At 46.8% G+C, this 17,244-nt stretch overlaps 1 protein-coding gene across 4 annotated transcripts in view; it reads right to left on the bottom strand.

Annotated features, from left to right (window-relative positions):
- BIRC6 (baculoviral IAP repeat containing 6) overlaps positions 1–17,244 on the bottom strand; it is a 1,722,273-nt gene that overhangs the window by 1,207,785 nt on the left and 497,244 nt on the right. For 2 of the 4 annotated variants that reach the window (XM_069234691.1, XM_069234693.1), the window contains exons 23-24: positions 13,642–13,788; positions 2,864–3,051 (exon numbers count right to left, since the gene is read on the bottom strand). In XM_069234691.1, the coding sequence (XP_069090792.1) occupies positions 2,864–3,051; positions 13,642–13,788 (335 nt within the window). The remainder of the gene's footprint in view (positions 1–2,863; positions 3,052–13,641; positions 13,789–17,244) is intronic. The other 2 variants (XM_069234692.1, XM_069234694.1) reach the window with 1 other exon arrangement.

Below are 17,244 nucleotides of genomic sequence, written 5' to 3'. Positions count from 1 at the left end.
ATGAAAGGTAATTTGCATAGTAATACTTTGGACTTTGAATAGAATCAATATTGTACAGTTTTCTTTAAAATGGCAAAAAGCTATTTTAAAAGTGGACATAGTGCAATTTTCAACAGTTCCTGGGGGAGATAAGTATAGAACAGTTTGAGCTAAGTACCACACTTACGGGTTCAGTTTCCAGGGCATAGGTAGCCCACCATTGGGGGCTTGGGGTAACCCCAAACACCCAACACCAGCAACACAGGGACGGTCAGGTGCAGAGGTCAAACAGGAGCCAAAAGTACGTGGGCGTCTATGGAGACGCGGAGCACTCCTGTTCCAGTCTGCTTGCAGGTAAGTACCCGCGTTGTCGGAGGGCAGACAAGGGGGGTTTGGAGGAGTATTGGAAGGGCCTCAAGTAGGCACAAAAACCACACCCTCAGCTGCACGGGGCGGCCTGGTGCAGTGTGCAAACAGGGCATCTGGTTCTCAATAGAAATCTATAGAACGACCCGGGGGTCACTTAGGCTCTGGAGGCAGGGCACAGGGGGGTCCTCTCAGGCAAGCCACCGACTGGGCAAAGGTGAGGGCTGCCTGCTGGTCGTTGCTGTACCAGTGGTCGGTTTCTCTCGTGCCTGGGAGCTGCGGGTGCAGTGCTTCTCCAGGCAACAGATATCTTCGTCCCGGGCAGTCACGGTCAGGGGGGCCCTTGGGATTCCCTCTGCATGCGTCGTCGTGGGGGTGCAGATAGGTCAGTCAGGGTTGACACGTCGTCGGACTCCCCTGGGGGGTCCTCTCTGGACAGTTGGTTTCTCTGGACACGGGCTGGGGGCACCGGGTGCAGAGTAGTTGGACTCACCCTTCTGAGTGAGGTGAGAGTCCCTTTAAAGTTGGTTTCTTGGTCTTCTTTTTGGACAGATCCATTGTCCAGGGGAGTTTCTTGGTCCTCGGTGATGCAGGCAGTCCCCTGGAGGCTTTTCAGAGGGGCGCTGGTCCTGCAGAACGAGGTGCTTCTTTTCTTTCAGCTTTTCCAAGCCGGAGACAGGCCTGTAGGGCTGGGGCCGAGTCAGTTGCTGTCTCCTCTTCTCTGCAGGGTTTCCAGTTTAGCATTCCTTTTTCTTTCTTGAAGTCATCAGGAACCTGAAGGGCTGGGTCCAAGGTCGCCCCTAAATACTCAATTTAGGGGTGTGTTAGGATCAGTGGGCAGTAGCCAATGGCTACTGCCCCTGAGGGTGGCTACACCCTCCTTGTGCCCACTCCCTCTGGGGCGGGGGGCACATCTCTATCCCTATTGGTCACAATCCTCCAAAGCAAGATGGAGAATTTCTCAAGGAGGGGATCACTTCAGCTCTGGACACCTCAGGGGTGGTCCTGGCTCAGGGGATGATGACTCCTTGTTCTTCTCATTATGCCCTTGTACTTGCCGCCAAAAGAGGGGTCTCGTCTGGGGGGCGGGGATCTCCACTAGCTGGAATGCCCTGGGGCATTGTAAGACCAGGCTTGAGCCTTTGACGCTCACCGCCAGGTGTTACAGTTCCTGCAGGTGGAGGTGTGAAGCACCTCCACCCAGGACAGGTTTTGTTTCTGACCACAGAGTGCACAAAGGCACTCAAACCCATGGGGTCAAAGACTTGTCTGGAAGTGGCAGGCTGGCACAGACCGGTCAGCTTTGCTCTAGCAGTTGGGCTAGCATACAGGGGGCATCTTTAAGATGCCCTGTATGTGCATTTTTCAATAAACCCCACACTGGCATCAGTGTGGGTTTATTGCGCTGAGAAGTTTGATACCAAACTTACCAGTATTCAGTGTAGCCATTATGGTGCTTTAGAGTTTGTAATGAAACTCCCAGACCTTATACTCAGTATGGCTACCCTGCACTTAAAATGTCTAAGAAGTGACTTAGACACTGTAGGGGCATAGTGCTCATGCTGCTACGCCCTCACCTGTGGTATAGTCCACCTTGCCTTCGGGCTGTACGGCCTGCTAGAGGGGTGACTTACCTATATCACAGGCAGTGGTTTGTGGGCATAGCACTCTGAAGGGAGTACCATGTCCTGCACCTGGTTGATTAAGGCACTTACCATACTTATCTCTGGTGTTTTCATTTATCCCCATCCTCTAGCCAACTACCATACCTACCTTGGTTGGGTTCACTATTTCGCATGCCACTTACCTGGTATATGGCTTCGCCCTACCATAGGGCCCATTGTATTTTTATGCTATTTCTGTTGGTTATTGTGTGTATATACTGTGTGTAGATATCTCCAAAGGGAGATTTACCAATGCTAGTCTAGTAGTTAGAGCTCTAATACAAAATCCTTTATTTTTGCAACACTTGTGTGGTTCTTTCTTGCGAGTAAGTTACTGTCTGACTACTGTGGTCTTACAAGTGCTTTACACTCCTCCTGGATAATCTTGAGCTGCTCACCTCAGCAACCCCTATAGAGCTTTTGCTATCTGGAAACCTATTCACTATCACTAAGGGTTGCCTGGACTCAGAAAACGGTGCCACACTATATGTGTACACCATACACTGAACCAGCCTCCTACAGTTGTCTTTCTCTGATGACAAGCAGAAAGTTCTCAAACTGAAAATTATTTGTTATAAGAAACCAGACTCAATCTAAGTAATGTTACTTTTTCTCAGTAAATCACAATGAAGAAAGATAAAATCATAACTGTGTAACTTCTCTGAGCTCGAGTTAACAGTGTAATTTATCCAGAAAACTAACATCAAAGTAACCTCTCCAAAGATCTGCCTGTTTTATTGTGTATGCACAGTTTGCCAGCCCGGGCTCCACAAAATTGTTATTGTTGATACAAAAGGTATATAAATTCATAACACTGTTGTATAAAGAACACATTTCAGAAACTCATTCCTCACCTGCTGCTGAAGCTTGAGGAGCTGCTGCTGTTTCTCTTGCAAGACCTGCAGTTGTTGCTCTGCTGAAGCCATGGCATGCGATAAGGACTGTAAAGCAACCTGAGCTGCGGAACTTAAGGCTGTTGAGGTTTCTCCAACTGGTGCGGTTATTAGGTTACCAACGACTGGAGTGACACCAAAATTGCTCACTGACATGAAGCAAACAAACATGTTATGTAGACAACCCAAAGAAAGACAAAACACTTCAACAGGAAAATTTTACACAACACCCAAAAAAGACAATTAATTGCTAAACTAAGGTGTACTGACAATTTTTTAAACAAATAGTACATATGCAGATGTGCAGAGTTCAATATACTATTATTACCAATGTTTGATATGGAGTGAGTCCTGGCTCACAAGAAGCCAAGATTCAAGTCCATCAATATGCTCATCCCACTCCTTAAAAACTCTGCACATCAGCCTATTTTGATTATGTCATCATATTTCTTGCAGGTATTTATTTTAAAACTTGAAGCCTGAGGCACCCTGCCATTTAGGGGTCACAAATGGCAATTAAAAAAATCTGTGTTTGCAGTAGCAAAACTTTTTATGGGTGATGTGTTTTAAACCCATTTTGCAAAATGAGTTACTGGCCCTTTGTATGGTATGTAAAATAGTTTGTGATACCAAATGTAGTTGCAAACCATTAGTATGATAGTGACACCTTAAAGGGGGTGGGATCTGATTACAAAAGGGAAGCTGTTCCCGTGTGACAATCCCCTTTAGGAATCGTGACAGTGGCGTCGGGGATCACCGCCTGCTTTTATAAAAAGGTTTCCTGTTTGAGAATGCAAAAGATGGGATAGAAGTCTCTTGCAGACCTCCATCACTGTATTTGTAGTCCATCACAGAAAGCTGCAAACTTCTACCTCTATCATTAATATTCAATAGGTTATTTTGTGACCCTCTCCGAATGTGAAATTTACGATGCAAGCTGTCACTGTTCACACTACATGTTACATACCCATTTGCAATTCACACTGCAAGTAGCATTCTCATTCACAAGTTAATCATGGGCAAATTATACAACCTTGGGCTGTGAACAATAATAGTACCCAAGGCCAAATGTTTTAGCAAAGCCAAGATTAAAGGGCTTAAATATCTGTACTGAAAAATAACTGTGACAAGGCCTTGTGTCTATTAACAGCTTTGATTTACGCTGACGGATCATTTTGATCTGCAATTTGTGAGGCAGTATATTGTTTTTCTCAAACAAATCTTGCTGTAATATGGACTTTGATCTTTGCACTATTGTGATCAACGGTTTTATATATACTTATATGTAGGAAGCTGGCTCTGTATATACTATATCAAAATGAGATATGGTGTGCAGCGCCCAGGGGTTCCCCAGAGGCTGGTACAGACCGGTCCGTCCTGCACTAGCAGTTTGGCTAACATCTTCAAGATGCATTTTTCAATAAACCCCACACTGCCATCAGTGTGGGTTTATTGTGCTGAGAAGTTTGATACCAAAATTCTCAGTATTCAGTATTCAGGGAAGTCATTATGGAGCTGTGGAGTTCGTAATGACAAACTCCCAGACCATTTACTCAATATGGCTAGACTGCACTTACAATGTTAAAGAATGGACAAAACCTTCCCCAGGGGGATCAGGTGATCCTGCCAGGTGGAGCTAAAGACAGCAATGTCATCTAGATATGCTACACTAAAGGACTCCAAGCCGGCAAGGACAGGATTCACCAACCTTTGGAAGGTAGCAAGGGCTTTCTCTGGGATAGATGTGAAGTCCAGACTCCGCATGTGTCTGTCACATCTGACAAATCTGGTTGGGGGAAGGGAAAAGGATCAGCCGTTGACCCAATCCTGATTCTAAAGCCACCACTGCAGATCTTTTGCAGTCCCCTCCGAGATCTGGACCATGTTGGAAAGATTTCCCGGATGCTGCGCCCACTGGAACTTCAAGGCCCACTGCAGAGCCCGCATATGCCATCTGGTATGGGTCACCAGCAGGAGGCCATGAGGCAAAGCAGCCTCAGAGTCATTCTCACTATGATAGGCCCCAAACTGCACCGTGGCCAGAATAGCTCCGATGAAAGGGAGCATCGGAGAGGTTCTCTGGTGTGACTTTGGCACCTTTTTGGTAAACCCTAGCGGGTGCAGGAGGTTCACCATAGTCTGAAGGTGGGAGACAACTTTCTGGGGCGTGTCCACCTTCAACAGCCAGTCATCGAGGTAGGGGAAGACTGAAGACTGAAAATCCAACCCGGGCCGATCAGCTGCAACCACCGCCATCACTTTTGTGGACATCCAAGGGGCGCTGGTAAGGCCAAAGGGAAACACGGTAAATTGAAAATGCTCGTGACCTTCCATGAATTGTAAGTAACGTCTGTGGGTAGGCTAGACTGGGATATGGAAATAAGCAAGTCCAACGCAACCATCCAGTCTCCTGGGTCCAAGGCAGACAGGACCGGAGACAGGGTGAGCATTTTGAACTTCTCCTTTTAGAGGAAGAGATTGAGGACCCAAAGGTCTAGGATAGGACCTAAGCCCTTGTCCTTTCTGGGCACCAGAAAGTAGTGGGAATAACAACCTGTAGGAAAGTACTCTCTTTCTTGGCATGGTTACCCCCATTTTATGTCTATTGTCGGTGTGTTTGACTGTATTCACTTGGATCCTGCTAACAAGGACCCCAGTGATTATGCTCTCTCCCTTCTAACCTGGTAACTTGCACCATTTTCACCCCACATTTGGCATACTGGTGCCCCCTTGTAAGTCCCTTGTATATGGTACACAGGTACCTGAGATACTGGGGTACCAGGGAGCCAAATGGGCTGCAGCATGTATTATGCCAACATGGTGAGCCCAGGCAAAGTGTTCTGCAGGCCTGCCATTGCACCAGGACACTGCAAGTCACCCCTATGTCAGGCTCTTTCAGCCCAGCGGGCAGGGTGCAGGTACCTGTGTGTGAGGGCACCCCTGCACTAACAGAGGTGTCCCCATGAACTTCAGTGCCACTTTTATGGACTTCATGAGTTCAGGGACGCCTTTTTTTTATGCGTGTACTGGACATAGTTCACTACCTATGCCCAGCAACATAATGGTTACTCCGAACCTAGGCATGGTTGGTATCAAACATGTCCGAAACATACCACAATACTGTTGCTAGTATTGGTTGTATGATTCCTTGCACTCTGGGGGCTTCTTAGAGGACCCCCAGCATTGCTCCTACCAGTCTTCCAGGGTTTCTGCCCTTCTGCTGCTTGAATAGCTCAAGCCCAGGAAGACAGAACAAGATTTCCTTTGCAAGAGGGGAGGTAACACCCCCTTCTTTTGGAAATAGGTGTTACATGGCTTGGGAGGGGTAGCCTACCCCAAGCCAGTGGTATGCTTTGAAGGGCACGTTTGGTGCCCTCCGTGCATAAACCAATCTACGCCAGTTCAGGGACCTCTAGTCTCTGCTCTGGCGTGAAATTGGACAATAGAAAGGGGAATGCCCACTCCCCTCTCCATCACCACCCCAGAGATGGTGCTCAGAGCTTCTCCAGAGGGTCCCTGGGTTATGGCATCTTGCTTCCAATGTTAGCAGGGACCTCTGGCAGCATCTGAGTGGCGTGGCCAGGCCAGGCAGATGACGTCAGAGCCCCCTCCCGATAGGTGGTCACCTTACTAGGTGACCAATCCCCCTTTCAAGGCTATTTACAGTCTCTCTCTTGGGTGGGACCTCAGATTCGGCTTGCAAGATTCTAGCAGGACTCATCTGAAACTTACTTCGACTTCTAGCTATTGGAACCGTGACTGGACCCTCCAGGAACATAATCTGCATCCTTTAAGAAGACTCTTTTTGCAACACAGCTCCTTCCAGCTTCTACAACATTTCCCCTGCTCCCTCTGCATCCTCTGAGGGCGGCAAGTCTTCAGCCTGCACAAGAAGAAAAAGAATTTCCCTTGGAGTGAAGGAGTCACTCCCCTGCATCCCCAAGCACCGACTGCAACAATGACCAGTTGCGTGTATCTCCTCTCATTCTGAGCTGTGTGGATCCTGCATCACAGGTGGTGGTCCAGAGTAGTCCCCTTGGTCCTCTCTGCCAGCTGTCCAACTTTGGTGGAGGTAAGCCTTTGCCTTCCCACGCAGGACAGTACCCCCCTGCACTGGATATCTTGCAGCTACCAAGGCTTGTTTGCATCTCCACCAAGGGAACTCCAGGCTACGTGCAGCTCCAGCCCCCAGCACACCTTCCTGCAACGCGCAGCAGGTATGGTCTCCTGCACCGTGGGACCCTTCGTCTGTGTGCTGCGTGGGCTCCTCCTGCAACGTCTGTATCCGCATCATGTGGGACTTCTGTGAGTGCTGCCTCTGCCCCTTTGGGCTCTCTGTGTATCTGAGGGTACCCCTCCAAACCCCCCTTCTGGGGTGAGTCTTCCTGGGCCTTGCTTGTCCCCAGCAGCACCACTTTCCGCCAACTGCGATATTTGCCTTTCCCAAGGCTTGTTGGTGGAATTCCATCACCAATAACCGTCCACAACCTTCCTTGCAGCGTGGGACATTATCTGCATCCCTCAGGAATTCTTCTCCAGTTCCAGGGCTGCAGTGCTGACCTGTTTTGCATCTACAGCTGGGTGGAGAGTGCCTCCTACTTCTCCTGGACTCCACTGTGATTCTTGGACTTGGTCCCCTCTCTCCACAGGTCTTCTTTCTGCTGGATTTCTTGCAGTCTTCTGTGTGTGTCTTCTTTTTCTTCTTTTCCTCCTTTTGGGTAGTTTGGGGAAAATCCAGTGTTTTACTCCTGCATTCCTGGTCGCTGGGGGGTACTGTGTTACTTACCTTTGTGGTTTCCTAACACCCCCAAGCTCCCCCCTCTACACATTTTACTTACATAGGTGGGGGTACCTTGTTTGCATTCCATTTATTTTTGGTGTATGGTTTGTGCCCCCCTAGGGTCACTAATGGTTATTGCTATTTGTACCTTGTCTATGCCTGTTGCTGATTATTAGTGTATATATTTAAAGTATTACTTACCTCCTAAGGGTAGGTTACTTGTCTAGTATTTTGTGGTGATTTGTTCCAAAAATAAAGTACCTTCATTTTTTGTACAACTGAGTGTTTTCTTTCATGTGTGTAAGTGTTGTGTGGTATTGCATGAGCTTTGCATGTCTCATAGATACGCCTTGGCTGCTCATCCAAAACTACCTCTAGAGAGCCTGGCTTCTAGACACTGCCTACACGTCACTAAGAGGGGATACCTGGACCTGGTGTAAGGTGTAAGTACCATAGGTAGCCACCACACACCAGGCCAGCTTCCTACAGTTTTCTTTTTACAACATGAGTTTGTTCTGTCAATGTAGTACATGAGGGCCCCCTTGATATTTACTGTGTCGAGGGCTCTCGCAGCTATGGAGTCTCGGCGTAGGACAACACCACAAGTTCAATTTGCCTGGTTCAGGTGGATAGGGGTGACCATCATAGGTAGAAACTATGGTGTAGTATAAAGTACTACCTTATCAGTGTGTACCTAAAAAAAGTTCTAACAGCGTGTAATCTTGGATCTCGCTCACTTGCCTGAGGGAAGTGATTGTGACTACAAACACTACCTTCCAGGAAAGAAACAGTCAGAAAGGGGTCCCATGAGCCTCATAAGGACTACTTTGAGGTTCCAGAATGGTGCTGGGGTAACCTGGGGGAGATTTCCCCTTCATAAAGACCTTCATGATGGGGACTCTGAATAATGAAGTGTGTTCCCTGTTCTGTAGGTATGCTGCTTCTGCCGCTAAATGCAAACAAATTAAAGTCTGGTCTGTACGTTGCAAGGGAAACAGATAGCGGATGATGTCTTGCACTGTTGGCTTGAGTGGCTTGATGTGTTTCGGTAGGCAGAAGTAGACAAACCTCTTGCACTCTGCCGCATTGCAGGCTTGAGTAGTGGGGCGCTGAGCCTCTTTGAGGATGGACATACACTCAGCACAGAGACTGAAGAAGCCAAACTCTAGGATCCAAATTGCCAGGTTGAGCTGCTTGGGGGTGCCTGATTATGCATTCCTGGTGTTGAGTGAGAAGATCGGGTCTGATGGGAAGCTTCTCATGAGGAACTATAGACAACTCAAGAAGGGTTGTGAGCCAGCGTTGCCTGGTCCAAGTGGGTGCCACCAAAAGGAGGGTGAAGGATGTCTGCTGTAGCCACTGGACCACATATAGAAAAAGTGGGGGAGGCAGAAGGGCACAGGAAGGTTTCTGACCAGTTCATCCATAGTATATTACCGAAGACTGTGGGTGCAGAAACCTGGAGACGAAGCTTGGGTAGTTGGGTTTTTCAGCAGTTGCTAAGAGATCTTCGATAGGTAACTCCCAAAGTATGGAAGCAGGACTAAAGGGTGGAGTTTCCACTAGTGGACTTCCCACATCCTGCTGAGCAGGTCTACAAAGTTGTTGTCCACTCCTGAAAGGGACCCCACTAGCAGTTGTACCTCGTGGTGGATACCCTGATGCCAAATGCTCAGCACTTGTGTCAATAGCTGAGAAAAATGTGTGCCCCCTTTTTTCCAAAGGTAATACATGCCAGTCACTTTGTCTGTTTAGACCAGGACGGTTTGCTGACGTGCATGGCAGGAGAAAGCTTTAAGAGCCAGTTGGACTGCCATTAATTCTAGATAATTGTTGTGGAAGGTCTTTTAAAAAGGCATTCACAAGCTCCGAATTGTTCATATCCTACAAATGCACCCCCTGCCCCACAAGAGAGGCATCTGTGGTGATGGTCACCAGGGGAACGAGGACTAGAAAAGGCCTGCCCTTCAACAGGCTGTTGCTGTTCCACCACTGCAGAGTGTAATGGGTACTGGTCCATATCAACACAATCTTTCAAGACTCACTCCACTTTTGACCATTGTGTCGCTAGGCACTCGAAGAGGACACGTGTAATCGAACTTGGAAAACAATGGTGATGCATGAAGCTGTAAAGCCAAAGAGGTGCATTACCGTCCTGACTGTTAGCTAGCGATCTGGCTGAAAAAGAGTCAGCAGAAGCTGGAAGACTTGGACACGTGCAGGGCTGGGATAAGCCTTCCCAGTTACTGAATTTAGAATTGCACCTAGAAAGGGCTGAATCTAAAGGGGGTGGAGGTGGGACGTGCTCATGCTGATGGTGAGACTGAGATCGTGGAGTAAATCTAGGGTGATCTAGGTGTGTATCTGCTTACGCTCTTGATCAGTCATCGAGGTACAGGAAAAGGTGGACGTGCTCCTCTCGAAATGAGCGACTATCAATGCAAGGCATTTGGGAAAGACACTGGGAGCCATAGTTACTCCAGAGGGAAGAACCTTGGATTGAAAGTGCTGTCTACTTAACACAAACCTGAGGTATCGACAGTGCGCAGGGTGGATCAGGATGTATAAACAGGCATCCTTCAACTCGAGGATGGTCATGAAGTTGCCTAGCTGCAGCAGAGGAATGAAACCCTGGAGCGTGACCACGTGGAAATGCTCTGCCATGATGTACCTGTTGAGGGACCTGAAGTCAAGCATGGGCCTAAGGGACAAATATTTCTTTAAGATACAAAAGTACAGGGAGTGCACTCATTTGTCACATCTGCTTTGTCACGTTGGTGTGGGGGCATGGGCTCTATAGCCCTTTGGATTTACAGCACATCCACTTCCTCTAAGAGGAGGCTCTGGTATTCTTTGGAGAGGGAGCTTTTGCGCTTGGGGAGAAGGGGGGAATATCTGGTGTTGGAGCAGTGAGTTCCCAGCAGCAGTGCTGTTCTAAAAAGGACAGAACCCATAGGTCTGAAGTGATGTTTCGCCTATGTGCGAGAACTGCTTCAAGCATCCCCTGACAGGTGTAATATGGTCAGGGTTGAGGGAGACGTGGTCACTGTTTGGCAGGGGCAGCTCCCTTTGTCTTTGCCACACGACCTCTACCCCTGCCCTTGTAGTTATTCCCTCGATAGGCACCTCTGGAATAAACCCTGGAGGCTAGCTGCTCATGCTGCTACTTCTCAAATGAGGTGGAAACTCATGGGGAGTTAGCTGTGGCGCCACCACAGAAAGGTCAGTGACAAAAGTACCAATGGGACGATGAGGACTGAATAGCCTCCATTACCTTGGGAGTATCATTCTTGATCTTCTCTAGCATCTGATCAACTTAAGGCCTGAAGAGGTGTTCCCCATCACTGGATTTGTTCATGAGATCCTGTTGGACTTCGGGGCGTAAAGCCAGGGACAGAGAGCCAAACACGCTAGTGAATAAGAATGCTGGAGTTAATACCCCTTCTGGTGGTGTCAGCCACATCCAGAGCATGCACCTAATAGTAATATTGGGGATGATTCCTGAGCCCTCTGTCTGTACGGATCCAGAAGGTGTTTGAACAGGTCTCCCATCTCATCCCACTGTGCTCAGTCATACCTAGCGAGTAGGTCAACCAAGCTGGTGATGCGCAAATGGGTGGCAGATTGAGTGTCCACCCATTTCCCCCTGCATCTTTTTACTTCCTTTATCAGGCAGTGGTTCATACCCAGTATCCTGTGCAATTGCCTGTTTACGAGCAATATGCATAACCAGACAGTCTGGTGGGAGCGGCCTACTGATTTAAGTGGGTCCAAATAGGATGCCTGATATTTTTTGTCATCCCTGGGTGTGACTACTCAGGCCTTAACAGGGTCTTTAAAGACTTCCCAGGTAGATTTCAACATGCCCATGAGCATGGATAGGAATACGTTGAGTGCTGTGTGGGCAAGCAAGTTTCTATCAAGAAGTTACCCCTTCTATGTGATGGTGTGTAAGTCTACTTTGTGAAAAGTGGCTGCACTGTGAAAGACCTCATGATACGAGGTGGTATCAACTGGGAGGAAGGCTTAGCTGGCTAGAGATGAGGGTCTTTGTCACCATACTCATACCAGGGATCATCCTTAGGCTCTGGGTCAAATGGGGCATCTAATGGGTCCACAGGATCTATGGGACTAGCCTCCCCATGGGAGGAATATAGGGACCCCCTCTTGGCAAGGAGGCAAAGGTAGCGTGTGGTGGAGGGGATGTAAGGGCTTTAAGTGGAGGGGTGTGTATCTTGAGTGGAAGGAGGAGGAGGAGGAATTTTGGGAGAAAGAGGAAAATTAGAGGAATGAGAGGGTATAAGGCTAGTGTCCCGGTGTCGATGTTTCTTTAGCTTGGGGGGTGGCAGCAGCTTCACACTAAGCTGCTCCTCAAAGGTAAGCTGCATTTAGCAAGGTAGTGTGTCCTACACCTTCAATGTCGATTTGGTAGAAATTTTGCCCATTTGCAGGTGGATGAAGTCTCTTTTCTGGCTACTGTCCCGCTCTTCCTGGGAGGTGCTGTAGGATGGGGGGCATCAAGATCATTAGAGCCCGCTGAGTAATGCGCCATGGAAAGTCATTGTGGACAGCTGTTTCGACTTTGAAGCAGGTCTGGATGTCGAATGGTGTTTGGGCTCCAAAAAGCCTTTCTGTGTGGGTGCTGAGGAACCCGAAGGCACAGAGGAAGGCCAGGTCTTATGCAGCGGTTTCGGCACCGTGATCGGAGTTTGAGTTGGCCCAAAGCCTTGTGATGGGACTGGCCATGGCTGGGATGAAGTGGCAGTCCGCAAGGTTTTTGGACTTGTAGTGGACGAGGCTTGACCCCCTGAGGGGCAGTGGTCAACAGGTTGTTTTTGGCAGTGTAATACAGTACTCAATGTCCACGTCTATGTGTGTTGCCAGTTGATCTTAGGCATCGGAGCCTGACAGAGACTCAACACCAGGCTGAAGGCTGCTTGTTCATCGGCCGAGGCACTAGTTTTCCGTTTCCCTTTCGACATTGTCCACGAAGATATTGGGGTGTCCTCATCCTGCTACTGCGTCACCTTGCATCAGGGGAAAGTGTCAATAACATTTGTGTCTGAGGGTCTTCTTGGGCAGAAACAGGAGGTCTTGTCCTGTTCCAGCTACAAGGAGGAGTTACAGACTGAACGGTGATCTTGCCTTGAGTGGCACTCTAGACAGTACTGGAAAGGGGCCCTTTTCATTACAGCCTGCACAGTCTTGAGGACTGACCAAGGAGACGGCCTTAGGCAGGAAAAAGCCCCAAACAGAGCATCAAAGATATCTCAGGCACGGAACTAGGCGAAGTCGAACAGACTGCAGAGAACATGATTGTTTTGTGCCAACGGAAATGGAAGCACTGGTAAGCCCTAACAAGGAGTGCCATGTGGCCGCAACTCAAGTCTAAAAATGGTGGAGGAAAAAACAGTCTAACAATGGAACTGATGGCAATGCGCATTACCAGTCATAGGAGGAGTCACTATATCTCATGACTCAGAAGACTTCTTTGAAGAAAAAGACGTTGTACACGGCCAAGCAGAACACTAGATGGCAGGAGTAATGTAGACCATGTGCATCTGAAGCTACACATGCCACAAACACTGTATTCTGAAAACAGTGTGCCTGCCCATCAGAACATTTTATGCCAAACATTCTAAGTGTTGTGATGAAGTATCAATAGATTTGCTTACTGGAAAACATATTCCAGCGGGTTATTATCTTACCATCTTATCCCTTAACTGAAGAACCATGCAATGGTGCTTTTCTGTGTTGTTTAGAGACAGAGATTTGATGTAGGCATGGGATGCCCTGAAGATGTGCAAAAATGTGACGAATGTGGGACTGTTGAAATTGCAACTCAAAATATCACCTAAGATTAGAAGGGCTAGGAAAAAAAGATGTAAACCTTTACAAGCAAACAGCATGGACAAATACTTCAATTGCTATAAAAAGAATAATTAAAAAGTGTATATACCAGTAAACGTACTTGCATCATCCCGTTCTATCCTGGTTCCATCACTCGTAGAAACACAAGTAAAGTGAAGAGGTTCTACTTCCAGAAGTCCTGTGAGAGAAGTAAAACTGCCCTCAGCAGCTGCACATGGGCTAACCTTTCCATTCCCTGCAACAAAATGACATTTAATTTCAATGTTACTTTCACTTACACATTTCAATCAACAAATAGTAACCATCATTTTGGGATTATGAAATCTTCACCTCTTCTGGATCTGGAACCTGTGCAATAGCTCCCCTCTGCTAGTAGGCGGCACCACAACTCAAGTCTCTGCTCCTCAAACTGCACAAGGCATGATACTACAAGGTTGCTCAAGACACCAATGCAGGGCTCCAGTGATAGATTCTCACCCTATTTTTCACACCATCAAATGAGACCAACAAGAACTTACGGGAAGGAAGCAGTGTATCTTGGTACCTTATTACAAACAGTCACACAAGCACTCCTCATACCATGGAGCGGTCTGATTAGTGATTAATATGCATGTAATTATAGTATCCATCAAAAAGATAGCTACCCAAATTAAGTAATATGTTCTTCTTATAAATATGTCTGCCTGCCGATTCCTGATGTTTTGAGTCAATGACCAAGCAGTGCCTCCCAGTTAGAGGGTCTGAGGAAGTGGTCAAACCAAAAACTCCTGCAACAAAGATTCAAGCTAAATGCAATAATTATATATCTCAAGCAATAATGCACAGTGAAGGTGTGGACCAAAGCCCACATTGCAGGATGGCATAACCAGAAGCTGGACACCCATGGATAGTGCTGAAGATTCTGCCATAGTGCTGGTATGATGAGCACTAACATCATCATGAGGCACCTTCTTGACAAGAGCAAAACCAATTTTGATGTACAGCATGATCCTGCAGGAAATGGCCCACTTCTGAGTCAGAGTGCCTTTGTTGGGGCCAATACAGCAAAGGAAAATTTGGCCATCAATCCCGTACTTGCGAGTCCTCTCAAAATAAAAACGTATGGCCCTGTGAGGATCCAGGTGGTGCAATCTCTCCTCTTTTGGTTGGAAGAAGAAGCAGGTAGACTGTTAAGAGAGTGATGCACTCGACACTGCAATGAATTCTGCAAAAATGAGGCCTTGACCAGAAGAATCAGCATTTCTGGAAAAACCATGCTGAAAGGATGAACAGACTTCAACTTCTTAACAAGCCGATGTAATGGTTATGAAGAACAGTCTTTAAAGTGAGCAATTACAAAGGACAACTGTGAATATGCTTGAAGGGTGAAGCCATTAAACATTTGCTCACCAAATAAAGGTCTCACTAAAGCATACCAAACGAAGAAGTGGGAAACAAACGATTCTACCAAGTTAGAAAACTCATCCCTATAAGGTGACTTAAATAATCAACAGTTGATCTAGTAAACAAAACAACATTAAAATAACCAGCAAATAGCCCTAACGGTGTCTCCTTTGCAGGCCAATGGGAAGCACAAAGTCCAGCACATGAGTTGTGTGTGTTAGAGGTTTGGAGGATGAGGGGTATGGGTAGGTGTAGTGAAATGTGTGTTTTTGACCACTGACTTTGTTTTGCACCACTTTGCACCTGGATTAGCTGTCTAGTGTTCACCAGTTGCAGACTACATTTTGTATTCAGTTTAGCTGCCTATTGACTTTATCGTAGCATTAGACACTGCCACGTTAAAAGCTGACCTTACTATTCCACATTGTAAACCGTGCATTCTGTCTTGTTTTCGTGCTTTTTCTCACCAAGGGCTTTGGTTGATAAGGATGTACTTAGACAGCTAGTTTAGCATCTTGGGATTGTGGCCAAATCCCAACGTGTTATTTTCAAAGCAGACCTAAACTAGCAAGCATGTTTGAATTGCTAAATGAGAGGGGTTTCCAGAAAGCTCCTTTTGGTTCTTTAAGATATAAAAAAGACCCAGTGCAACAGCAAGAGTAAGAGTGGCCTCAATCAGGATTCTTGATGTCAGATGCCTGATATCTGTCCAGTGAGGGTGGTGATCTCTTTCTCACAGTCGAACGGGGTCATCGTCTTGCTGGCATGAGAAAGATGAAGAGCTTGGCAGGCCCTACGGTGATGAATTTTTACTTCATTATTTGCTTTGCATAATATAACTACATATATTTGCTGTGTACATTGCAGTTGAGAATCATTTTGGTATGTTCTTTTCATTGCTGTGACTATTTTTAAACGTGTGCTTTCAACATGCTAATCTCCTTTTTAGGAACCTCGTGGTGAAATAATAATAAATGTCTTCTTTGAACTAAGAAGTGCATTCCAGAGATTTTTGTCAGCTCAGTCATTAGTGAAAGCAAAACATTTTGGTGGAGAGGTTGGAGGTTGAGAAATGCATTCCAGAGATTTTTGTCAGCTCAGTCATTAGTGAAAGCAAAACAGTAGGGAGCTTCAACTTCGACCTTGGTGCACCATCATTTGAAACAGGAACACCAGCCACAATAATCTAATGTGGTTGAAGTGTAATAAGCAAACAAAAATCACATCCAAAATGAGAGATTAACTTTGCCTCTCATGCAGGAGCCAGAGACCACCTTGAAAATTCCTTATTAATGGCAATATATCCCGGCGCCCCTGAAACAAATGAGAGCGGGGAGAAGCACTTTGTGTTGGAAAGGATGCAGGAGTGGATGACATTGACATTCCGTGCTCCAAAACTGAGGCCCTTTTGGACAATTGTCTAAACACAAGTGGAAGCCATCATGGGCTCTGCCTTAGCCCCGTGCCTGGAGGTGATAATTGAGCCAGCTGGCCCCAGATATCTTTCTGCTGCATGGCCTGAGGGGACACTTAATCTCCCATTTACTGCTGGCAGCTAAGCAGACTATTTTAAGCTTGTGGGGCCCAACTCAACACACCTTCGGAACAGAAATAATAATTGAAAACAGTTCTCGGTTACTGGGAACGCCATGAGATGATTTGACCACGGTTTCTTTATTCCCGTATATGATACTGGCACTTTTGAATAAAGACTGCGTATAAGGAATCCTGCACTATTAGCTTTAATCTGAGAAACAAATCTGTTCATCAAACGAGATTGTCTAAGCCGTGAAAAGATTACTATTTAACACAGGACGTACCTGATTCAAGCCCTGATGAAGTCCGTGAGAGTGATCTCTCATTGGACGAAACACGTGTTGGCTGTGGTGGCTAATTGTATATGAATTTCAAGGACATTTTTCAATTATTATAATGAACTATTTGCTTCAAGAAATAAATGTATCCTGAACCATTGTTGGCGTGATTGCCTTTCCATACTGAAGATCTGATACATCACCAACTTCGAAATCTATTTTCGTGAGTGCCCTGACAGCTGCCTGTTGCCTGTCAGTTTCCCTTGAAACATTGGAGGAGTAAGGAAGATCCTCTTGCCAGGAGCACCATGACATAATTGATGAGTGGACTTTACTACACGGACTCACTGTGAGCGCCCATTGCCTATGACCTTCTTCCTAGTTGCTTTTTGTCTGTCTTCGGAACAGAAATAGCTTGAGAGACGCTGGTGGGTACTGGGCATGGAGAAATTGGTTACTCAAGCGCACGGTGCAGAACGGACATTGACAAAACA

Source organism: Pleurodeles waltl, chromosome 5 (genome assembly GCF_031143425.1).
Source record: "Pleurodeles waltl isolate 20211129_DDA chromosome 5, aPleWal1.hap1.20221129, whole genome shotgun sequence".
In the NCBI taxonomy this organism is placed as follows: domain Eukaryota; kingdom Metazoa; phylum Chordata; class Amphibia; order Caudata; family Salamandridae; genus Pleurodeles; species Pleurodeles waltl.
The sequence above is the reverse complement of the archived record's forward strand: the minus strand, read 5'-3'. Positions and strand labels throughout refer to the sequence as shown.